At 42.0% G+C, this 26,243-nt stretch overlaps 1 protein-coding gene across 1 annotated transcript in view; it reads right to left on the reverse strand.

Moving 5' to 3' along the window:
* LOC126998340 (origin recognition complex subunit 6-like) overlaps positions 1–26,243 on the reverse strand; it is a 56,599-nt gene that overhangs the window by 12,627 nt on the left and 17,729 nt on the right. The window contains exons 2-4 of the mRNA XM_050859838.1: positions 21,269–21,395; positions 17,506–17,669; positions 8,591–8,671 (exon numbers count right to left, since the gene is read on the reverse strand). Coding sequence (XP_050715795.1) covers positions 8,591–8,671; positions 17,506–17,669; positions 21,269–21,395 — 372 coding nt within the window. The remainder of the gene's footprint in view (positions 1–8,590; positions 8,672–17,505; positions 17,670–21,268; positions 21,396–26,243) is intronic.

The raw sequence follows: 26,243 nt of genomic DNA on the forward strand, positions 1-26,243 counted from the left end.
CTGCTCTTTGTATTCCTTCCAACTTTCTAAATTCTTTCTTCAATCTAGGTGACCACACTAATGCTGCATATTCCAGTCTTGGACATATCATTGATGTTATTAGTTTCTTCACCATTTCTTCATCTAAATATGTAAATGCTGCTTTTATGTTTATAAGAAGATTGTATGGGTCGTATTATGAGACATTTCGCCGCCCAAGAACACATTTGACAAGGCTTTTGTAAAGTTGTGGGCATTTCCAGGGGTAGTTTTATGACCCTGATGGTAGGCTGACCCTTCTTCTGTACCATTAACCTAAAGAAACAGTCATTAGAATCCGATTGATCCCCTCTTTGACCTTTAGAAATAGCTGATGTGATATGGCAGTGTCTTGTAATACCAGCCTATGTTTCCCCAGTTATCCGGTCTATATGTTTTCCTTCTAAATACTCCACCCATCTGTTTTTTTATAATTTTCTCACACATCTTTGCTACTACACTTGTTAATGACACTGGCCTATAGTTCAACGGGTCTTCCTTACTTCCTCCTTTATGTACTGGGATGATGTTAGCCCTCTTCCAGTCTCTCGGTACCTTCCCTTGTGCTAGTGAGACATTAATCAAGTTGCTCAACTTTTCAGCTATTTGCTGGTTACACTCTTTTAGTACCCAATTTGATATACCATCTGGTCCTACTGATTTCCTCGCATCCAATTCTTCCAGTAATTTTCTAACTTCATCTGCTGATGTTTGTATTCTCTCCAGACCCACTCTATTCCCCGGCACTGCATCTACACCTTCAAACTCACTCTCCCTTGTGAACACTGTTTGGAAACAGTTATTCATCACTTCTACTATTTCACTTATACTATCAAAAGTTTCACCATTAACTTTAACTTTCTGAATCTCATCGCTATTTTTCAACTTTCCATTTATGAACTTATAAAACAGTTTTGGCTGGTCTTTGCGCTTATCTACAGTATTTTTCTCAAAATTCCTTTTTTCTTCTCTTCTTACTTTGACATAAGCATTCCTCTTCCTTTTGTACTCATTCCATAGATCCTTCCTCCTATTTTTTCTCCATTTGTTCCATGCCTTCTCCTTTTCCTGCTTGGCATCTACACACTTTCTATTATACCACTCTTCTCTTGATTTCTGGCCTTCTTTCATCCTTGGTACCCACTTTTCCACTCCTTCGTTGTAAATCCGTAGAAAGATAGCCCATTTTTCCTCCACATTTTCAGCCTAAAAAAAAAAAGTATCCCATTGTGCTTCCCCAAAATGTTTCCCAAGTTGTTCAAAATTTGCCTTATTAACCTGAGAACGTCGGCAGACCCTTTTCTGGGCTTTCACGAGTCGTGGCTGTGGCACGGTGGACCCTAAAAAGGGCTCACCATAAAACCCCTAATTCGAGTTAATTGTAGGCGGTGGTGGCATAGAGCAACACACAATACATGCCCTGAGTCACAGTGGTGGGTGAGTGATCTTGAGATGGGCTTTTTTGTCATAGGTGGTGCTGTAAGGTCATGGCAGACTGAATTAGCTATCCGCACAGTAATCACTTGTCAAATTCTCTAAAGTAGACAAGAAGCGACTCTCGGCTAGATGCCACGCGTCTCAAGACTGTTTATTTTGTAACAAACACCACCCAAACAGAATGGAGTTTGAGTAAAAGTAAATATTTTTAACAGCTTTATGGTTATGAGAGGAGTACTGTGATGTATGTTCCATGCTCTTTTCTTAGTCTCAAAATGAAGTGTAATTTTGCCGTTTCTCGGCCACTTCTCGGCTTTCCCATAGCCGAAGCCCACGGGTTAAAGTTAAACCATTCTTTCCTGTAGTCCTCATTCCTGATTATTTTACCTCCTTCTTGTAATATGTACTCGATGAGTACGTGATCGCTCTTCCTTATAGGGCTCTTATAGTTCATCTCCTCCACGATATCTGGCTCTCTGGCGATTATCAAGTCCAATCTAGATGGCTCGTCTCCTCCTCTGAATCTTGTATTTTCCTCCACCCACTGTGTGAGGACGTTTTCTATAACCAATTCCAAAACCTTGTTCCCCCATGAAGCTTTACTTCTTTCCGATGACCAGTTTTCCCATGACATTTCCTAACAATTAAAATCCCCCATTATCAGAATCTTCTCCTTCTCCTCCAGCAATCTCCTTAGGCAATCCAATGTGTCTTCCAGCTTCTTCTTGTACAATTCTTCTGTCCATGAATTGGTTTTTGGAGGGACATACACCACTATGATATTTCTGCATCCTACCCTATGCAGTCTTAATCCCACACTCAAGACCTCCGCTTCCCCTTCGCCATAGGTGACCCCCTCCACTGTCCTTTCTTTTTTCAACAATAGCATCACTCCTCCTCCTTGTTTACTTTTGCTATTTCTCATCCATACATTATATTTACCATCCCCTAAGTTAAATGCATCTATACTACCAGTCAATTTGGATTCCATAATCCCCATAACATTGACGATGTTAACCCGTTCACATTAGTGTATGCCACCTTCAAGCTGTCACCTCTTCCCTTCTGCACCACTTCCTTAGGTCCATGTCTATCATTCTTCAGAAAAACTTCCTTTTATCCTCTTCTGATCTTCCTTCATTCTTTTCATTGGCTTGATTCTTCAATTCTCTTATCGTGTTCCTTTCCTCCACACTTCTGTCCTTTCTTACCCAGACTTTTTTGTAGGTCTCTGTTCTTGCTAATTTCCATGACTTTCCCACCACTTCTGCAGCCACTTGAGACCTAAATCTAATTTTAACTGGTCGCTGGGCTCCTTCTTCATACTTTCCATGCCTGAATACTTCTTCAATCTCTCCTGCCAGCTCATGATCTTCCTCCTGAATTGCTTCAATTACTTGCTCCACTGCCTTCCTTTCCTTCTTTTCCCTTGTATGTCTAACTGGCTTGTGCTCTTCATTAATGCCCACCACTATTACATACTTCTTTTTTTCAGCAGAGTCCCTCACTATTTCTGGTTTTTCTTTTATCACCTTAATCACCTTTTCAGTTATAGCTTCATCCACAGCCTTGACTTGTTCCTCCACAATTTTCTTAAAGCTAACATTCTCCTTTTCTTGCTCCTCCTTCCAGACTTTACGCGTTTCATTTAATTCCTTGACTTTAACCTCCGCGTCTTCTGCCTTTTTCTCGTTCAATGTTACCTGCTTGTGCAGGTCATTATATGCATTCTTCCAAACATCCTTCTCTGTCTTCAGAACGTCCACCTCTCTCTCCAGTGTCCCCATTCTATCTCTCATATCCTTCATCTGCCTTTCCAAGTCTATGAGCCTCCTTCTCAACATACTGTCTCTGTCTCTGGTTCTCTCCATGTCATCCGTGAAGCCCTCAAACTCAAAATCTTGCCTTTTTGCTGCCTGTCTTGTCCTGACCCCTGCGCCCGGCGATGTAAACACTGCCAGTGGGGTCGGCAAGTCCGCCGCCCCCGCCTCCTCCTCGCTCATTTCTCGATGTTGTACACTGTCAACAGCCTTTGTTTCTTCGGAACAGCACGATTGTACCCTAGCACGGCTCCCACCTTAGTAATTTGCCGTCCAGGATTTAATCTCACGCAGCTGTGATGTGAATTTAGAGCACGTCTGGATGATCAGCTGTGTCAGTCCGCCATCTTGTGTGTGTGTGTGTGTGTGTGTGTGTGTGTGTGTGTGTGTGTGTGTGTGTGTGTGTGTGTGTGTGTGTGTGTTGTGATGTACAAATTACAGGATGAAGTTTCTTTTTTTCTTTTTTGAAAATATATCAGTGACAGCCGTAACAAAATTTTCAATCAGATCAACGTTGGTCAGTTCACGGTGAATCCATATTTTGCAAGCCTATCCAATCTCTCCTCACCCATAGTTGACCGTCTGTATGATTTTGTATGTTTAAGTGTAAAAAAACTTTGTTCAGCTGTAGTAGATGAAATGAGCAAAGTGGCATAAATAAGTAATAATTTTCTCTGTAACAGGATAATTTTGTGAGCACTGCTCATATGTATCAAGTACAGCATTTGGCAAGGAACTTTTAGGTACAGAAGATCAACGTGATCTCCATATTCTGAATTCAGTGACATAATCATGTAAATCATCCAGGCCCTGAACTGGATCATTTATTAAGAGGTAGCCTAGTCTTTGGAGGTCAATAGCGACCAGCCGCAGCTCTCTTAGCCTCTCTCCCCCTCGTCCAGTACCTGTCCGATTCGCGTACTATAGTCCATCGACTCTAACTTGAGCCCTGTGGCTTGGCCCGGGGAAACCCCCATTGTTTACAGATCTAGCGATGACCTGCGCATATGGCGATCTGTCTCCCTGTTAGTCTGTTCGTTATCTATTTATGGAATATACGTATATACATTCATAATACGACTGCATGGTGTTATGAATGGCTTGGGATTAGAGGAAAGAACAACTCAGTAAACCTTCCATATCACTTGGCAACATGGCTCATGCGACGCTGCCACCTGACGGACCTTGGCAACAGGGGCCAGGCCGCATCATTCAGTGTGGGGAATCCCTGAGTCGCGCCCAAGGGCTCAAGTTAAAATCGATAGACTATAGACAAGTCAGTGAGGCGAAACTCGCAGAGCGTGAATAAACTGAGGTGTAAATACTTGTTCTGGGGGAGTATTTCACGTTTGTTTTTTTCTTTTTAGCTTTAACCCTTAGAATATGGCGATCGTATATATAAGTGCGCTACCATACACCCCACCTGTACGGAGATCATATATATAATCATCACACTCTACGCTCCCTAAGTTTCAAATATACCACCAGTTCTTGACTCAGAAGAATGGTGGAGGCATATGGCATCCATACCCACTCTCATTCGTCTCCAGCGCGCGGCTTACCGAAGGCCACAGATCATTTTCCACTTTTGTTCGCAATACATCTGGCATGTCTCGTAATGCGTCAAGCAGTTCCTCTGCTCCGGGCGGAAGTAGAGCGCGGGCGAATCAAAGTGACAGTGACTGATGACTGCTATGGTAGTGACATTGACAGTGATACTAGTGACAGTGACTGGCTATCCGATTTTGGAGACATTAGTCAATGAAGCAGCGATAGTGATGTATATACACCGCCTGCCTCACAGCCTCTCCCTACCCCTGCCCCGAGTACTTCAAGACGGAGGCATGGCCATGTTTCTTCACGATCTAGGATTACTGCAACAAGAGGGCGTGCAAGAGCTAGTGCTGCTGCTAGTGATGGAAACTTTCAGTGGACCAGTGGTGTTTTTTTATACCAAGTGTGCCTCAGTTTGACGGTGTTCAGGTGGGAATCACAGATAATTTCCCAGAAGTGCAACAAGAATGTGACTATTTTCTTGCATATATGGATAATGATTTACTGGATCTAATTGTCAAGGAAACAAACAGAAACTTTGCACAGCGTGGCGAGCACATGAGCTTGTGTGAGAGCGAGTGGGGTGCTTCCACACGATGCGTCATGGCCACGAGAAAATGTGCCATATTTAGGTTGTCATAACTTTTTTATTATTATTAGGAGAGAAGTTTTATTACACCACCATATATACTAAATGAATATACAATTATTGCAAAGAAGAAAGACACCATTTCCACCTCTTTTAACCCGTAAACTGCGCCAGACATCTCAAGATGCTATGAGTTAGACTGCGCCAGACATCTTAAGATGACACATGTTCCAAGGTGAAGATTTATATTTCCTGCAATGCCAAAGTATATTCCAATGAACCTTGTGTGGCAACATCATCCCTCTTTCGCACCATGTAGTCACCATCGTCATATCAGTTGCTCTTTAGCAGCCATGGAGAGTAGAATTATGTCATCTACTGATGCCAACCAGTCTCATATAGCTCCTGTGGTCGTGACCGAGGGGGAGGCATGGGAGGGGGTAAAAAGAAAGTATTGGTAAAGAGAAAGATTGTAGTAGACAAATTTGATAGAGACAGTGATTCAGATTTCATTCAACCATCAGATTCAGCTGGTCTAAGGAAGCGTGGCAAGCGTGAGCATGCTTCTGGCCCTCAAGGTCACAGACACGCTGCCTCTCCAACAGTGCGGAAAGTTACTAGCTAGCCTAGTCACTCACTGACACCATCATCACTGTCCGATGATTCAGAGTGGCAGAAAGATGAGGAATACGACAGTGGGGGTATAAGAGAAGACTCAGCTAATGAACTGCGTGAGGGAGGGGTGTCAGCTGGGATGGGAGAAGAGAGGGAGGCAGAGGGAGAGCAGGAGCCTCAGAGACGTGAGACAACGCGTACTCCATTCGTCTGGTCTGATGGATCAGATTTTGTGCCAGACATTCATAACTTTGACAAGAATATTGCTGGTGTGACTAATGACTGGCCTCTTGATAATGACGCGCAAGAGGTTGATTATCGAAATTGACAAAGTGATGTTTCCTGTGATATATTTTGTTTGTTGTAACTGGAATGAATAATTAGTGGCAAGAGAATGTTCAGACGTGACTGTGCCGTGTGTCATCTTCCCTCTGCCACCGTCCTATCTACCCCGTCACTACCAGCGCTCCCAAGGTCGCCTCATATCCACAACCTTTATCCTGCCATCATTGCCACATTAGGTGAATTATTATTATTTTTTTTGCACTATTTGGTGCTCAAAATGTCTCTCTTGGGTGTTGTAATACTAAAAATTGTTTCCCATCAGGTTATTGTTTTGCCATTTATTGCGCACCCACCTGAATCTTAATTGCGCAGTTTATGGGTTAAATGTCTGAATTTTCCCCGTGCACAGCATCCAGAGGAATATATTGCCACCCGTACTCAAAGAGTTAAACATAATTTTTGTGTTAATTAACGCAAACTACTATCCATATCAGACCCTATGACATACTGTTTTTCGCAAAAATCTTTCAAACAAAGACTCGGATCAGCATGGGACTTTGGCACAGATTGTTTCACACACTCCGCTAATTTTTGACGCTATTGTGCAATGCCAGATGTGGTTAATTATGGCGTTTACTCTTGACTGTGATGACAAAACCTGCGTGAGCCACTTACACATTCGAACAAGTGAGGCGTGACGTATTTGTGACGTGCATCCACCACCTACCTCCACCCCTTGCTTCCCCTACTCCCATCCCTCCCTTACCCTCCCTCCTTCTCCCCCGCCCTCTTTCTCCCCCATACCCCCCCCCCCCCTCTCTCTCTCTCTCTCTCACAAACGCTTGTGCTGTACACGAGATATGAATCCATGCACACGTATGACTTGAATTAATGGCAGATAAATAGAAATTATATCCCGTCTGCATCAGCATCAACAGTGATGACGAGGATGACCTGTTTGTCGATGGTGATGAATGTTGAAGTAACATAGCCTATGTGGTCTGTTATTTACATTATCATATACTCGCTATCTACTTTTGTTTGCTATGACTTTTTAACATATCTACATGAACACATATCGTATGGCAGTCTTTTCCTAACATCAGAATAAATTATTCATATATTTCTCCAATTTCGTTTCACGTTTTTACTCTGCAATGAATTCCTGCTTCAATTCCACCGTTATTCCTTTCTGTCTCTTACGCGATTTCCTATAAATTATCAAGCGTCAGCTACGTGCTTCATTCCATCATACGCTCAACGTAACCTGTGGGAAGGAGGGCCATATACTCGTATAACTTTCAATGGTTGTATAATTGCCAAACAAACCTCATACAGCACTTAAGCAACATCCAGTTACGCTGGAACAGGAATCAGGGTCTGTGCATAAAACCCTACCATACTTAGCATATACTTTCGAGTTATTTGCCAGTGTAGACAAGTCATATGTGTGCAACGCTTCACATCGCATGTACACACACACACACACACACACACACACACACAGAGAGAGAGAGAGAGAGAGAGAGAGAGAGAGAGAGAGAGAGAGAGAGAGAGAGAGAGAGAGAGAGAGAGAGAGAGAGAGAGAGAGAGAGAGAGAGAGAGAGAGAGAGAGAGAGAGAGAGAGAGAGAGAGAGAGAGAGAGAGAGAGAGAGAGAGAGAGAGAGAGAGAGAGAGAGAGAGGGGGGGGGGGGGGTATGGAGAGCAAGAGGGCGGGGGGAGAGAGTGCGGGGGAAAAGGAGGAGGGAGGGAAAGGGAGGGCTGGGAGTAGGGGAAGCAAGGGGTGGAGGTAGGTGGTGGATACACGTCACAAATACGTCACGCCTCACTTGTTCGAATGTGTAAGTGGCTCACACAGGTTTTGCCATCACAGTCAAGAGTAAACGCCATAATTAACCGCATCTGGCAGTGCACAATAGTGTCAAAAATTAGCGAAGTGTGTGAAACAATCTGTGCCAAAGCACCATACTGATCAGAGTCTTCGTTTGAAAGATATTTGCGAAAAATGGTATATCATAGGGTCTGATATGGATAGTAGCAGCTAATCATTCATTTATGCATTTTAATAATAATGGTAATAATGATAATTATTATTAATTGTTATTAAAAAAATAATATTTTTTTTTGGGGGGGGGCACGTGACCAGGTGCCCCCCTCCCCCCTGGATCTGCCACTGCCGTTCGTTGGAGGTCATCTAGAGGTGTCTTTTGGGTTAGGGGAAATGGAGCAGAATTTGAATCTTATATATGAACTTGTATGACAGAATGCTTACCTGCAAGCTGCTTGAACTGCAGCAGTGGGGTAAATAGGCATGGTGAGGTCCACTTCCTTGCTGGTGTTTTCATTCTCATATCTGTGCATAAAAAAAAAGTAATTTTCAATGTTATGTGTAACGAATGTCACAAAAAACTTTTTCCATAAATGTAATCAATCAAAACTTCCTTCATATTAATTCCTTGACCTAATTTTTATTTATTTAGTTAGTTACTGGATCTAATTTAAATTTACTGAATCCATTAAGGGGAAGAAACTGAGCTAAGTTAATGTGCTAACTTTAAAAGTCCTTATGGAGCTTTCACCTATTCAAGGACTACTTGCCAAACTTGAAATTCAGCCAAACCTTGGAAAAATGGCCCTAAATTGGAGCTAGCTCCAGTCCATTGATGAGCATAAGAAGTGGATTGGAATGAACAAGAAGCATCCTGAAGTCTTAAATTTTAAAAACAAATGGTAATTTTTGGAACACGAATAAACATGCTTTGAGGTTGCACTTACTCGATGTAACTCAAACCTGTATGACAGACCAAGAGCCTCATATGATTTGCTACAAATTGCACTTCAAAACCATGTAAAAGTATCCCTGTGGCTGCATCTATCAATCCTCCCACTCTCCTTCACTCGATTCCAACACTTAACTCCCACTAAACTTTTTTTCCTGTTTCTATCCACATTTTTGTTGTTGTTTGTTTTAGACACCACATACCTAGTTCACTTTATCATCTAGCAAAATAGACTACAGTGGTCTGGACACCTTGATCTACTTATCCAACAAACAAATGAAGCTGCTAAAGTTATAGTGGTATCTAGATGTCCACTGGGGCCAACCAAACTGAGGCTGGCTGTGCCATTGCTGCAACAGAAGGAAATTTTAAAGGAAGTGAAAATGGGTCTGTTGACTTTCAACAATTTTTGGGCCATATGAAGCAACTGGAAACAGCTCGAAGAGATAGAAATGGGTAAGAAGTAACACAAAGACTCAGGAATGCAATACAATCCTAATTTGATATGGCTAATTTGGGACCAACTTTTGAATGTTTCCAGAACACTGCATGGCAAGCACAAAGTCTGATAATTGACACCAAATGTCCAGGATCTGCCAAACTGTATGCTAATTGGTGTCTTTCAGGATACAGTTCTTGAATGTGTGAAAGCTCTTTTACTATTTGATTAAGTGTGCCACTCTAGATTACTACCAGAGTTAATTTTTCCAATGCTTTCCATGCATCCAAGTAAACTTCTTTCATGTCTGAAATTTAGGTAATGTAATTATTATCACTTGTAGAAAGACTAAACCCTAAACCAAAGAATTTGCAAAACAGTTAATCTAATTAATCTGATAAACTGAGTTTCACTGGTACTTTTTGTAGCAGTACCAGTACCAGGAACATATAATTTGAGAAACCCAAGTCCAAATTCTTGAAACAAAAATATGATATCCTGAAATAGACATTTGTCTGATTTTTTTTTTTTTACAGCAAAGGAGTCAGTTCAAGGGCATAAAAAAGAGGAAACAAATATGAAAAAAAAGCCTGCTATTCACTGCTCCTAAAAAGAGCTAGAGGAGTGGCTGAAAGATAGGTCAATTCTGGGAGGAGAGGTGTCCTGATACCCTCCTCTTGAAAGAGTTCAAGTTGTAAGCAGGAGGAAATACAGAGGAAGGAAGATTGTTCCAGAGTTTACCAGCATGAGGGATGAAAGAGTGAAGATGCTGGTTAACTCGTGCGTAAGGGATTTGGACAGTAAAGGGATGAGCTTGAGTAGAGTCGTGTGAGGCGAGGCCGCGGGAGGGGGGAGGCATGCAGTCAGCAAGTTCAGAAGAGCAGTCAGCATGAAAATATCGATAGAAGATAGAGAGGCAACATGGTGGTGGAGTTTAACCCCTTCAACACGAGATCGCGTATACTGCTCCTTGCGTGCCATGTACTGAGGACGTGCATACTGTGTCCTGGCTTGCTTTGGCCAATAAAAGAGTTATTTTATCTCTATATTTATGCTTACATCTCAAAATTATCAAATAATTTATGTTTCTGTATGTGCACCATTTAATTCTGCATGTTTTCATATATAATACACGATGATTATTTTAAGTTTATGGCTGAAAACTTGTTATATTCAATAGCAACATTTGAAATTTGGCACGCGTGCTGATCCTGGATAAGACGTGGGGCGTTGTTTTGGCCCGGCCATAGTGATTTTTTTTATGCGCATCATTTAATTCTGCATGTTTTCATATATAATATATGATGATTACATTGAGTTTATGGCTGAAAACTTGTTATATTCAATAGCGACATTTGAAATTTGGCACGCGCGGCAATCCCGGATACGGTGCGGGGCGCTGTTTTGGCCCGGCCGTAGTGAGTTCTTTATGTGCACCATTTAATTCTGCATGTTTTCATATATAATACATGATGATTATGTTGGGTTTATGGCTGAAAACTTGTTATATTCAATAGCGACATTTGAAATTTGGCATGCGTGGCGATCTCAGATACGGCGTGGGGCGCTGTTTTGGCCCGGCCATAGTGAAGGGGTTAAGTGGTAGAAGACTATCAGTATGAGGAGGAGAGCTGATGAGATGAAGAGCCGTAGACTCCACTCTGTTCAAGAGAGCTGTGTGAGTGGAGCCCCTCCACACGTGAGATGCATACTCCATACGAGGGGGGACAAGGCCCCTGTAAATGGATAGCAACTGTGCGGGAGAGAAGAACTGGCGGAGACGGTACAGAACGCCCAGCCTCGAGGAAGCTGATTTAGTAAGAGAAGAGATATGAACTTTCCAGCTGAGATTTTGAGTTAAGGATAGACCAAGGATGTTTAGTGTTGAAGAAGGTGATAGCTGAGTGTTGTCAAAGAATAGGGGATAGTTGTTTGGAAGATTGTGTCGAGTGGATAGATGGAGAAACTGTTTTTGAGGCGCTGAAGGACACCAGGTTCTTGCCCCAATCAGAAATTATAGTAAGGTCTGAGGCTAAGCGTTCTGCTGCCTCCAGCCTGGAGTCGTTTAGTTCGTGTTGGGTGGGTCTTCTGTTAAAAGAAGTTGAGTAATGCAGAGTAGAGTCATCGGCGTAAGAATGGATAGAACAGTTCGTTTTGGAAAGATCATCAATGAACAACAGAAAGAGAGTGGGAGATAGGACAGAACCCTGCAGGACACCACTGTTAATAGGTTTAGGGGAAGAACAGTGACCGTCTACCACAGCAGAAATAGAACGGTCAGTAAGAAAACTTGAGATAAAGGTACAGAGAGAAGGATAGAAACCGTAGGAGGGTAGTTTGGAAAGCAAAGATTTGTGCCAGACCCTATCAAAGGCTTTTGATATGTCCAGCGCAACAGCAAAGGTTTCACCGAAATGGCTAAGAGAGGATGACCAGGAGTCAGTTAGGAAGGCAAAGAGATCACCAGTAGAACGCCCCTTGTGGAACCCATACTGGCGATAAGATAGAAGATCAGAAGTGGAAAGGTGCTTTTGAATCTTTCGGTTAAGGATTGATTCAAAAGCTTTAGATAGACAAGAAAGTAAAGCTACAGGACGGTAGTTTGAGGGATTGGAGCGGTCACCCTTCTTAGGCACAGGCTGTATGAAAGCATACTTCCAGCAGGAAGGAAAGGTAGATGTTGACAGGCAGAGGCGAAAGAGTTTGACCAGGTAGGGTGTCAGCATGGAAGCACAGTTTTTAAGGACAATAGGAGGCACTCCATCAGGTCCATAAGCCTTCTGAGGATTGAGGCCAGAGAGGGCATAGAAAACATCATTCTTAAGAATCTTAATAGCAGGCATAAAGGAGTCAGAGGGGGGATGAGTAGGAGGAATATGCCCAGCATCGTCCAGAGTGGAGTTTTTAGAGAAAGTTTGAGAGAAGAGTTCACCCTTAGAGATAGATGAGATGGCGGTGCTGCCATCAGGACTAAGGAGAGGAGGGAAAGATGAAATAGTGAAGTTGGAGATGTTTTTGGCTAGATGCCAGAAGTCCCGGGAAGAATTAGAAAAAGCAAGGTTTTGGCATTTTCTATCAATGAAGTAGTTTTTGGTAAGTCAGGGAATAGATTTGGCACGATTCTGGGCAGAAATGTAAAGATCATGGTTAGCAGGAGTGCGAAGGCTCTGGTACCTCTTGTGAGTCGCCTCTCTATCTTTGACAGCACGAGAACAAGTGTGATTAAACCAAGGCTTTTTAGCATGAGGAGTAGAGTAAGTACGTCGAATGTATGCCTCCATTCCAGAGACAATCACCTCTGTGATGTGCTGGGCACACACAGAGGGGTCTCGCTCCTGGAAGCAATAATCATTCTACGGGAAATTGGAAAAGTACATCCTCAGGTCGTCCCACCGAGCTGAAGCAAAATGCCAGAAGCAATGCCTCTTCGGTGGGTCCAGAGGGTGTACAGGAGCGATAGGACAGGATACAGAAATAAGGTTGTGATCGGAGGAGACCAATGGAGAGAACAGTTTGACAGAGTAAGCAGAAGGGATAGAGGTAAGAAAGAGGTCTAACATGTTGGGCTGGTTTCCAAGACGATTGGGAATACGTGTAGGGTGCTGAACCAACTGGTCTAGGTCATTGAGGGGAGCAAAGTTGTAGGCTTGTTTACCAGGATGGTCAGTGAAAGAAGATGAAAGCCAAAGCTGGTGGTGAACATTGAAATCTCCCAAGATGGAGATTTCAGCAGAGGGAGAGTGGGTCAAAATGTGCTCCACTTAAGAGTTCAAGGAGTCAAAGAATTTTACATAGTTAGTAGAGTTAGGTGAGAGATAAACATCACAGATGTATTTAGTAATAGAATGACAATGAAGTCTTAGGCAGGTGGTGGAAAATTCTGAAGTCAAGGTCGTGGGCACGAGAGCAAGTGATGTCGTTGCGCACGTAGGCACAACAACCAGCTTTGGATTGAAATTTAGGATAGAGATAGTAGGAGGGAACAGAGTAGAGATTGCTGTCAGTAGCCTCAGAAACCTGTGTTTTGGTGAGGAAGAGGTGAGGTTTAGAGGAGGAGAGATGGTGTTCTGCAGAATGAAAATTAGAACGAAGACCGCGAATGTTGCAGAAATTGATAAGAAAGAGGTTTGAGGAGTTATCAAGACACCTCTCAGGTCGGCAGCCAGGAGGGGAGTCCTCCCTGGGGGAATTTGTGGTCCCCCCCCAGGCGGGGACTCCGAGGCAGTGTTTTGGTATGCCATTTTGAATTTTGAATTTTGGGAAAAGGTGTGTATGTTGTGTGAATGTAGTGTGGTGTGGATAGAGAGAGGATCTGTCTTTAGAGAGCATGCTGAACTACTCTCTGGTGTTGATGAGACAATAGGGAAACGGTTAGTGAGGACATGGAAAGGGTCTTTGGAGGACTTCAGCATCCTCCTCACTTCCCATATATACCTCAACGGGAGTGGCTTGCGCCCGTTCGGTAGGTGTCTTCCTACCTACTCCAGCTGAATGCCAGGGTCGAAATGGATGTTAAGCAGCCAAGGTCCTTTACATTGCCTGCTGCCAGTGTGAAAACCTGGGAGAGACCTTTGAATTGATTAGAAAGGTCTCATTAAGCAAGGCTGCTTGGCACTACCCTTTTCTGGCCCACAACATCCGCATCTCACCAATGGAAAGCCAATTTTGGTTACATTATTTGATATTTTTGCTATATCAATCAATCAGTGGGGGCATTCGCTGGGGGGCGCGTCGCCTCGCCCAATCTACGACGCCAAGCCCAGGGGTCCCTCCGGGTAAGTCTCCATGCAGGCCCCCTTCCCAACCTGAGTACCTCCCGGCAGGATATAGCAGGAGAGGGGAATGTGGGAGCTATAGGGGTATGAGTCCTGAGTATATCCGGAAAAGGTATATGGAAAAGTCATAATAGAGAGGGTACAAAGACTTACAGAAGAGAAAATCAGTGATGAACAAGGAGGCTTCAGGAAGGGGCAGTGTGGATCAGATATTTTCCTTCAGGATGGAAGTAGAAAAAATAATAGCAAAAGAAAAGAAACTATACACTGCCTTCATGGACTTAGAAAAAGCTTATGACAGAGTCAATTGGATTGCATTGTGGGATGTTTTAAAGATATATGGTGTGGGAGGAAAACTGCTTAGTGCAATAAAGTCTTTCTATGAGGATGCATCTGCATGTGTCAAAATTTGTGGAGAAGCAAGTGAACATTTCGAGATAAAAGTGGGATTAAGGCAGGGGTGTGTCAAGTCACTGTGGTTGTTCAATATTTATATGGATGGTGTCATGAGGGAAATGAAGGGCAAAGTTGGGGAAGTTGGAGTAAGAATGTTTGCTGAGGGAAGGAAGTGGGTGATGAATTCAATCCTGTTTGCTGATGACACAGTGCTCATTGCAGAAAATGAAAGTGACTTACAAAATTTGGTCAGTGTTTTTGATAGTGTCTGTAAAAGGAGAAAGCTGAAAGTATATGTCAACAAAAGTAAAGTGATGGTTTGTGAGCGGAGTAGAAGTGAGGTTGTAGATTTTGTATGCCCATACAGAGTAGGTATTGAATGTGAAAAAGAATGCAAAATAATTTTGAATGGTGAAGAAATGGAGGAGGTCAATGAATTTAAGTACCTTGGATCAGTTATGTGTAAGCATGGTGGTACGGAGAGAGAGACAAGAGAAAGGGCATTGCAAGGAAGAAAGGTGGTAGGGTCTTTGGGACGAATCATAAATGGCAGAAGTGTGAGCATGGAGGTAAAGAGGGATTTGAGAAATACAATAATAGTACCAACCCTCACATATGCAAGTGAAACATGGGCCTGGAATGAAAATCAGATGTCTAGAGTGCACGCAGTGGAAATGAGTTATTTGAGGAGTGCTTGTGGTGTGAGTAGAATGGATGGAATGAGTAATGAAAGTGTGTATGAGCGTTTTGGAATGTCTCACGTGGGTGAAGGGAAGAAGTGAAGCGACAGACTTTAAAGTGGTTCGGCCACATGGAGCGAATGGAAGAGAGTGAGATGACCAGAATGGTATATGTGAGTGAGATAGAGGGAGGGAATGTTAGAGGACGACCTCCAGTGAAATGGAGAGATAGGGTGCAGGAGTACGTTAGGGAGAGGGGTGAAAGATCCTTGAGAAACTTTGAGCAGGCAAGGAGGGAGTGTCTATATAGAGAAAGATGGAAACTTTTTTGCCGTGGCCATCCCCTGGTGGGAGCTCCTAGGAGCAGGCGTCAATGAAATGATGATAATGATGAGGATCTATTGACTTGCTCAAGCCATGAACTCTGTGGGCGTCCCCTTGGCCTCCTCCACTCAGGATTGTCTCTTATAGAGACAACCCGATGAGCAGGATCAGCTTCAGGGTAAAGTGCCACGTGCCCGTAGAGCCAGAGTTGGCGTTGACGGACTATGCAGGTAATATATGTCGAATCAGTCTCACAGAGTAGTCGCCGGTTTGACACAAAGTCATTCCAGCGATATCCCATGATTCTGCGTAGACATTCATTACCAATGGCATCAATCTGCCTCTCCAAGTCCCTATTTATTGTCCATGTCTCACAACCATAGAGTATGACAGGGAGCACAAGGGACTTGAAGATCCGGATCTTTGTCCTTCTGCACAGGTATCGACAACGCCATATACTCGTGTTGAGTGAGTCCATAACACCGTGGGTCAGGCCAATCCGCCGAAAGACTTCCTGGCGAGTCTCACCATTGTTATGAACTATGCTACCAAGATAAGTGAAACTTTCTGAGATCTCAACGTCCTTGCCACACGCATGAACAGCCTGACTGTTTCATCTATTTCATCTAGCAAGTCTCCAATCACCTGTACCTTGGTCTTGGCCCAAGAGACCTGAAGTCCCAAGAGCTTCGCCTCCTCGTGCAGTGCCTTAAGAGCCATCACCAAAACCTCAAGTGGCTCCACCAGGATTACTGCATCATCGGCAAAAACATGGTCAGTGACCCTGGTATTGCCAATGCATGCTCCGCAATGACTCTGGCCCACAGCTCTGCCCAGTACCCAGACCATATAAGTGTTGAAAAGTAATGGGGCAAGGACACAGCCCTGCCTCACTCCTGCATTCATGGGAAAGAGGCTGGACAAGGCCCCCTAACTGATTTTGCCACTGCCAGGCCTCCTCATCTCAGAGTGCCACTATGTCCACCCTCAGCCTTCTGAGCTCATTTGCTAGGTCGGGCAGTCGATCATCGTCCGAGAGGCTCTGGACGTTCCAGGAGTCCACACACAGAGCCCTCTGAAGGTCTGGTTCTGCAGGCGAGCACAGCCTCTGCACCATCCCGGCAACACCCAAAACAAAAAGAGGGGCTAGGGGGCCCTTCCTCCTTTGAGATGTAGGGGTCCCAAAGGCTTTGCCTTGCACCTGTCACTGATGGCAGGCTCCCCAGATGTGGATGCATCGTGGAAGCCTGCCGCGTGGTTGGGCCCCCCAGCAAGACTGGATCGGGGTCGACCTCTACTTTTTAATTTGTTTTTGGCTTAGGTAAGGTTTTTTGTGAGGGGAGGGGGTGCAAACCCCTCCCTCCAACCAGCCCATACCAGGGGCTGAACTGACTGCTCACCATAGGGCAGGGACACAGGACCCCAGGGAGGATTAATCCCCCAGTTACCCAGAGAAAGAAGCATGAACAGGGGGGGAGGGGGGGGGAGAGAGAGAGAGAGAGAGAGAGAGAGAGAGAGAGAGAGAGAGATGGGGGGGGGGGGGACGACAGCTTGGGGAGGTTGAGGACGCTGCATTCCTCATTCAGATAGACCTACGAAAATGTTTTGAGTGGCATAAAATTATGGGTGGGTAAACAAACTATCCACATCAATGTTTGAAATAATATCCAATATGTATGTACACATATTTTGGGGTGTCATTTGATAATATGAAAAAATCATTAATCCTAAGAGCTTGGGCTCACTGATATTCTGGTCATCAAAATTTTACTGTACAAGGATGAGCTACTTACAGTGCAAGGACCTGCTGAGCTAAGTGGCTGGCAGAAGTAATGGAGTGTGTTTTACAGAGATCAGTCACAGTGACCTTTGGAGAAAGGTTCAACAGGCGGATCACAGTCTGACTTAAAGCCATGTACTGGGGTCGTGTCAGTCCAGACAACTTCACAGCCAATTTCTGAAAAAAATAAAAAACCTATGATGAAATTTTCTGAGGTAAGGGGCTCATTCTATACTAGAGTGAGGTATTTAATGGCCTCTACCACACTGTGCCAATTCACATTTTCCCTCACACTTCTCTTCTTTGCTTCCTTTCTTTCTTAGATAAGAGTGTTAACTTTATTGTAGCGGTGGTAAGTATATGTATTAGTATATATTAGTAGTTGCAGGAAGCCTTGAAGGCATGAGTAGTGCCCATCAAATAGAAAATCAATAACATGCAAGCATCAATAACAAATGCCATAAATTATAGTCAATTTTGAGTTAAAAATTATTAGTGATGTCACAAACAGTTGTTTTTTACAAGATTGCTAATTATAATTATTTAAGTCTTGCCATTGTCTGCCACTGAGAAAATTAGCAGGCTTCATATTAACAAAACAGCTGTTTGTGACAGAAGCAGGGTTGGCGGTTTAAACCAAATGTTTAAACCATGGTTTAAACCAATAAAAAAAACAGTGGTTTAAACCAATTAATAAAACAATTTTTTTTCTTTTGTGTGTATCTTTGTTAGTTTCATCAGTATTGTGGTTTTAACTATATGTAAGATTTTAATTATGTACAGCAGGGTTGGCGGTTTAAACCAGGGCCAGGGGTGTCAAACTCAAAACCCTTGGAGGGCCAATTCATACTCTGAAGTGCCGTCATGGGGGCCAACAAGGGTAGAAAATACATTGGCAAGATTGAAGTTACCGTGATACCGTGGGCCATTTATGACTATCCCGCGGGCCATGAGTTTGACACCCCTGGTTTAAACCAAAAACCCATCAATAAAACCAGTGTTTTTTGTGAATCTTTTTTAGTTTCATCAGGTATTGTGGTTTCCATTATATGTGGTTTTAAATTTTTTATTATGCACAGTCATTTTACTAACACCAGGATGAAAACGTCAGTTGGTAAACTCAAATCTCTATTCAAATGCTGTAACTTCAAAGTAACTGAAAACATAATTTTGGTACATTATATATATATATATATATATATATATATATATATATATATATCTATATATATATATATAATATATATATATATATATATATATATATATATATATATATATATATATATATATATATATATATATATATATATAAATAAATATGTTTGCCACTTCACTAAACAGCAGATAAATTGTTTAAAAAAAATCCTTTCCAACCATGCATACAGAAAAATACTTGTAGCTAAATTATGTGTAAATTCAAATGTAGTACAATACTTATTCATACTTATTGTTTTCTGAAACTTACTGAGCAAATGCATATAACATACAGTACTGCACTAAGCCACAGAAATCAGGTATGTGTAATTTATAATGGAGTACAACAAATTTATATTCATTCCTACAGAGCAATTATATATTGCATACAGTACTGCACTGATCCATACACACACACACACACACACATAAAAATGGTAGTTAAATTTCAATGGCATACAAAACATTTATATTTGTAATATATAGGTATAGAAAGCAAAGAGCAAGTCTGTATTACTGAGCAGTAAGTGCATCACCGAGAAACCCAGCTTAACCTTGCATTATATTTTCCATAGGCCCACTTGAGCTGGGGTTATGATAGAAACAACACGAACAATACGCGTTCTGCGGTGATCAGGAACTTTAGGTCCTGAAACAGTACCAAGAGGAACAGTACCCTCATCTGATGTGTATAATGCTTTTTTTCTGATGTTTTATTCACTAGATATATTATAGAATCTGGTCAACGTCTTTGACTTCCAGCACCTTATTATGAATATAAATGAAATAATATTAAAAACGCCCCTGAATATACCAAAAATTATGCCAAATGAGGTTAGGCATAAAACTAAATTTCCAGTATGCCAACCAGGTCTGGAATATACCAAATTGGCATAATTATGCCAAACCTGGCAACCCTTTGTGGGAAGGGAAAGAGTGACTCACGATTCTAGTCATTCAGAGCTGTGAGCTGCGGTCGGGAGCAAGGTGCAAAGTGATAGTGTTGTGTACCGGTAGTGTATTACTGTAGCAGCGAGGTATAGTGTAACTAGGTATTGTAGGGGGGCATCGTGAATGCAGTCATCACCGAAGGGTGGGGGGGGGGGACACCCTGTCCTGGAAGTTGCAATGGTAATCGTCGCCTGAATAATTGCCAGGACCACTATTCTAATGATTTTCAGTCCTAGTGACTCTATTCTCATTAATAACTCAGAATAAGTATTACTTAGGTTCTAGCACAGTAGATATTAGATGCATGCTGTCCATGTTGCATGGTGACACTGGCGTCTGTGGACTGTAAATTGTACATACGTACAGTCTGTGTATGCTAAGGCGGCCATTGTTGTTCTGAGTCATCATAACAGCGCCCCTAACTCCGGGGAGCGCGATGCAGCGGCAGTATGCGGTGCGGGATAGCCAGGAAAGCCCCCCCCCAACTCTCTCTCTCTCTCTCTCTCTCTCTTACAACTGTTTTTGTAGCATGCAACTGGAAAATTAGAAGAGGTCTTTCATGTTTTACTACTCTTTAACATTGCAATTAAAAAGCATGTTAGAGAAGCTGCATTTTGCCTCTTTTACAGATTGTATGAAGATCAAATGAATATATTGCTAAATCTGGTTCTAAATCTATCTATAATTCCTTTTCAAACTCATATATGTTTATACAGATAGAATTGCTGTAATAAAAATACTTAAAAAAAAAAAAAAAAAAAAAAAAAAAAAATTAAGCCATTGGTTTTTGCCAACCCTGGACAGAAGTAATAATTTTTAACTCAAAATTGACTATATCTGCCAATATTTGGTATTGTTGCCTGCATGTTATTGATACTGATGACGGTTTCCTATGTGTAGGCTACCATACATTATCCATGCAATCAAACATGCTGTGTGACAGCAGATTGCCAATGCTTGATAAAGCACACCTCAGACTCTGGTGAACTGACTATAGTGCCAGTAGTAGCATCATCAACTCCCTTCCTCTTAATGACAGTCTTCTATCTCTTAATTCCGCTGCAATGTTGCCTCTCTTTCTATCTTCTTTAAATATTTTCATGCTGACTGTTCTCCTGAACTTGCTAATTGCATGCCTTCACTCCTCCCTTGGCCCCACTGCACATGATTTTCTACTCTAGCTCATCCCTTTTGCTATGCAAATCCCTTATGCAAGAGTTTACCAGCATCTTTTATCCCTTATGTTGCTTGCAAACCTTTGAATAGCCTTCCTTCATCTGTATTTCCTCCTGCCTATGACTTCAACTCTTGCAAGAGGGAAGTAGTACATGTATCAGGACACCTCTTCCACCAAAACTGACCCTCTTTTGACTACTCTATCAAGTATTTCCGGAAGTATGAGCAGGCTTTTTTGTTTCATATTTATTTTGCCCTTGAGGTACCTCCTTTACTGGAAAAAAAAAGACAAGCTGGTATGTTACTTCTTTTGAACCAGTGGTTGCAAGTATATTTGTGAAGGAAATGTTATATTCTTAAAAAAAAATGACTATCAGAAAATAAGTCTCATAAATGAAATTCATGCAACCTTCAACGAATATCTACTTGAAGAGGTACGTATGTGGTCTGACCTTGTCCACTTTGGTGTTGGTGAAGGAAGCAGCCACATCGAGGCAGATGATAGTCCTTGCAGTGGTGCTGAGGGAGAGCTGACTTCCTCCCTGCACCTCCAGGAGACGCAAAAATTCCTCTGCCTTTCTGTCCAATCACAAACATGAATATTACTACACATCATTGTACGTATTGCTAAATATCAACATTCAAGAACAGCAGTACTTTTGCCTACCTTCCATTGGAAAATGCTTACATATGGAATTATGCAAAAACTGGAGTGTAAAGACTAAGGAAGTGCAACATATATCTGATAAGGGAAGTGCCAGTAATGAAACTCAAGCTGGTATGTTGCTTCTTTTGAACCAGTGGTTGCAAGTATTTGTGAAGGAAATGTTATATTCTTAAAAAAATGACTGTCAGAAAATAAGTCTCATAACTGAAACAATACACAACAAAACTGATGAGTTTAGTGATTAACCCTCTCACACACCGTAAGTTTCCAATTAGTTTCTGTTCCGCTCATCATACATTTCTCAGGCCCAACCAGCCTTTTTTTGCCGCCACGATACTCTACATTCCCGGACATATTTTACCCTCACAGATATATCGTACCCCAATAAATTTGGTATCAATGGCTTCATAAAGACTTGTACTAGAACATGCGCAAATAAAATATATATATATATATATATATATATATATATATATATATATATATATATATATATATATATATATATATATATATATATATATAAACAATACAAATTTGTTTCAAGTCTCCCTATAGAGTACAGTAGAATAAATCCGAAGTACCAACTCTTTCCCACTCGCTAGCTTGAAATTTTGTGAGCCAACTTTTTTAGCCAAATATATGTTTCGAAGCAGAATTTAGTGAGAATTCTTATGGTATCTTCAAATTTCTCATAAGTCTATTAGTTCCCGAGTTACACTGAGAAAACTGTATTTTTTTCCTCTCCCGTCAGAGTAGGCTAACAAATAAAAATCGCTCAAAGCCCCTCATCTACGCTCCTTAGAAAGGTTGCCATATGTTACCATTAAGAAACTTATCCTAACAAATGACGCTCCAAAATTTGACGCACTTTCACCGAAAACTTAATTTTTAATCAATTTTTCTTCACTTTTATGATGCGTTTCGAGTCATCGTGCGCCAGGACCTTTTACTCTTTGATGACGCGAAACGCATCACCATGCACGAGATGGTTATGAAGATGTGTCGGACTTCCAATAATACCATATGTACCTTCATATTAAAGGAAACAAATATAATTATCTTCAACTATAATATGAAGGAAAAATTTGGTATTTTAAGCCTTAAAGGGTGGGTGACGGGTTTTTCCAGTTGCCACGTAGAGGATGGGTGATGGGTTTTCCGGTCTGTCTTTTCTGCTGTAATTTTGAAGTTTGCATGGGGATTTATGGGTCAGCATAACTCATAGGCTGCCACATAACTCCTCCATGCCATTCTCAGTGTTTTAGTAACTGTAACAATGGCAGGAGGAGAGTTTTTTTGTATATTCCATGCCTAATTCTGCACCTGAGTGTCTACAGCCAGTGACCTTGACTCCTCAACCACAACCTGTGCAGTGCTGCAAACACAGGCTTGCTGAGAGCTTAAAGTTACTGCACTTCATCACATAACCACGGAAACACAGCATGACATAGAGACTTCGGGTTTGTGTCAGATTGAAGAGGAAGGTTGGATAAAGCGAATGGTCACAAATTTAAAGTAACTGGGTTAGGGAGAGCCATTAAATCGATAATGGAAAGTGAGCAATTTTCGGGAAAACGTCAGAACATTGCCATACGGGGAGAACCGTTTTCACCATACACCCCTGCCCTTTGGGGGTTAAGCTAACAGATTTCCCTACAGTAACAGTAGCATAGGCAAAGTAGAGCTCTTCCCATCTGGAATTACAAAAGGTAAAGGTATAGCTGGATGCATACAATATAGCTGAGCTCTGTCACACTGGCCCTTTGAGTCTGTAGTGGAAAGAACCCATTTCTCTGAGGCTCAAGCCAGTGTTAAGTCTGAGATTGCCACAGTTTACTCTTCCCAGGTTTCTCCAGCTACCCACTTATCGAGCAGTCTGAAAGGGAGGATGAACAACTCAATGAACTGCACACCAACTGCCCAGAACAGGATTCAAACCTGGGCCCACAGATTTGTAGATAGACAAACTAGCCATTGCTCTGTGGAGATTTAAATGTTATTTGGCAAGCTGAATAAGTCTGTATGGGCATTAGGATTCCTCCATAGACCCCTAGTAATGCCACTGTAAAAATACCCAATGCAAGAAAGTTATGTACATATTATGGCAGACACTTTGGTATGTATATGCATTGTTTGCCTAGAGCTAGCTTTTCGTACATTTGATTTTTTCACTCTACAGTATGTTTGAAGTCTTTTAGAATGGTGACAACCTGTACTCTTCCTAGTATATGCAAATGATATGCCGGAGGGAGTAAACAGTCATATGAGCCTGTTTGCAGACGATGCAAAACTGTTTAAGACATATTAGAAACAGTAAAGACTGTGAAATTCTGCAAGATGACCTGAACAAGCTTCGGAAATGGAGTATTAAATGGGAGATGGAATTTAATGTGAAGAAAAGTCATGTAATGGAAATGGGAAAGAGTGAAGGGAGACCAAAATGGACATATAGAATGGGAGATGGAGCTATATTAAGGGGGGTCCTCCTGCCCATATGGTACGTCCAATAGCTATGAAATCTTAGTATGTTATTTGTTTTTGTAAATATATGACATTCTGTGAATTTCATGAAATTTGGGTGAAGTATAGGGGAGACTCATATAAAGTGTAATATTTTGTTTTTTTGTTTCACAGACTTTATTTTTCAGTTAATTGCTGTGAAAAAAAAAAAACATGGAAACTTTGTTTACATATCTACATTTTGTATTTATAAAATTGTGATATGTTGTTTTGTCTTCGAGCAAAAAAATTGCAATTTTTTTTCACTTACAATTTTCTCTACTCTGTGTCCTGTTTTCTTTTTACATTTTTGAAATTTCATAAATACAAAAAATTGCCCTTTAGTTGTAGTTTTAGTTGGTACCAAACAGAAGTCAGACAGACTTTTTCCTGATTTTGTGAAATTTTTTGAAGTGTAAAAAACTCCTTTCAGAGATATTGGCCTCTAAAGAGTTTTTTCCATTTTATCCATGTCTTGCCATTTGTATTTATCTGATTGGCATAATATTTTCACATATGATTGTGTATACCTTGTTGACTTACTGGAGAATGCTAAGGCATCTGGTCCCCCTTTGTAAAAAAGTATTTCTCACTCGCAGGTGAGGGTGTCAGAAGGCGCCACCTTCCTCACTGTAGAAGAGGTTACGGTTAAGGTATTCCTGCACGACCGTACTGGGCACTTCTGTCTCGCGATGAGTGTCTGTAGCTGGGAAAGCCACACGGTGATGAAAGTTTTGCTTGTATCAGGAGGAGGAGGGTTCAACTGAACACCTATCTGCAGAATTTGTTGTTGGAGCTGCAGTGATGTTTCATGTGGCAATGATTCTGCAGCTGGTGGTGATGCAGGTGATGGTGGTGAAGAGTGTGATGAGGTACTCGGTGTAGGGAGTGGTGAATCAGCTGGTGGTGGTGATGAGCGGCGGGTGAGCGTGACGGGATCATGCCTCGCTTCATAAGCTCTGAAACTGCTCCCTTCCTGGTCTTGGCCGCTCCATCTTGTTCAATAAGCCTTCTTCATGTTGATGGCTCTCTTACTACTCAACTTGCGTTTGTACGTCATTTCTAAAGACCTTTATTTGGCTGGAGTACAAACGAACAGGTTGCGTGCCCTTCCCCGTTGTTGTCTGGGTAGGGACTGGCTCTGCCACACTCCTCTCCTCGACTCACACCCTCCCTGCGATCCGGCACGAGAGGAATGACAGATGACAAAATTTACGGAGAAAAAAAAAAAAAATTCTAATGCAAATTTTACGTACATACAAGCACTGAATGATACAGCGTGTGTTGACGTGCGAGTCAGGCTATGATGCAATAGCGCGGGCCATTTAAATGTGGCTTCCAGGGGGTGAGGGGCTTTAATTTTACGAAAACAAACCTCACCACATGGCAATTTTGGCTATCCCGGCCATGCTGAGCGAAAAAAACGTATTTGTCTGATTTTAAATATATTCGTCAAAAAATACCCTTAGTCGCCCCCCTTAAAGAAAGTTCAAGAAGAGAGAGATCTGGGAGTGACAATACAAGCTAATCTACAGCCTGAGACTCATGTTTAAAGGATATTTGGGGATACGAATAAAATGGTGAGAAATATAGGATTAGCATTCCACTACATGGATAAGGATATGATGAAAAAGTTAAGAAGCATTACGATTAGACCAAAATTGGAATATGCAGAGGCAGTGTGGTCTCCCCATAAGAAGAAACACGTAAAAAAGTAGAAAGAATACAAAAAATGGCAACAAAAATGGATCCAGAACTGGAGGGATTGACATATGAAGAAAGATTAAAGGAGATGGACCTACAAACACTGGAAAAAAGAGGAGACAGGGGAGACCTAATACTAATTTATAAATTATTGAGCAAAATGGAAGATGTAGATAATGAGGAGTTACTACTAAAAGAAGGAATAAACACCAGGAGCACAAGAGGACACAGTAAAAAATTGAGGAAAGGAAGATGCTTGAGAGACATAAAGAAATATAGCTTCCCGCAAAGAAATATAGAGGTTTGGAACAGACTAAGTGAGGATGTAGTATTGGCGAAGTGTGCAAAACTTTAAGGAAAAGTTGGACAAATACGGATACGGATACGGGACCACACATGAGTAAGCCCAGGCCCTGTAAAGCTACAACTAGGTAAATACACACACACACACACACACACACACACACACACCATTCCGTGGCACAACTGGTAGATGCCAGGCTTCACAGTCTGACAGGGTGGCGGTTCGAGCCCGCTCAGGCCGGATTCTTTCT

Source organism: Eriocheir sinensis, chromosome 14, assembly GCF_024679095.1.
Source record: "Eriocheir sinensis breed Jianghai 21 chromosome 14, ASM2467909v1, whole genome shotgun sequence".
In the NCBI taxonomy this organism is placed as follows: domain Eukaryota; kingdom Metazoa; phylum Arthropoda; class Malacostraca; order Decapoda; family Varunidae; genus Eriocheir; species Eriocheir sinensis.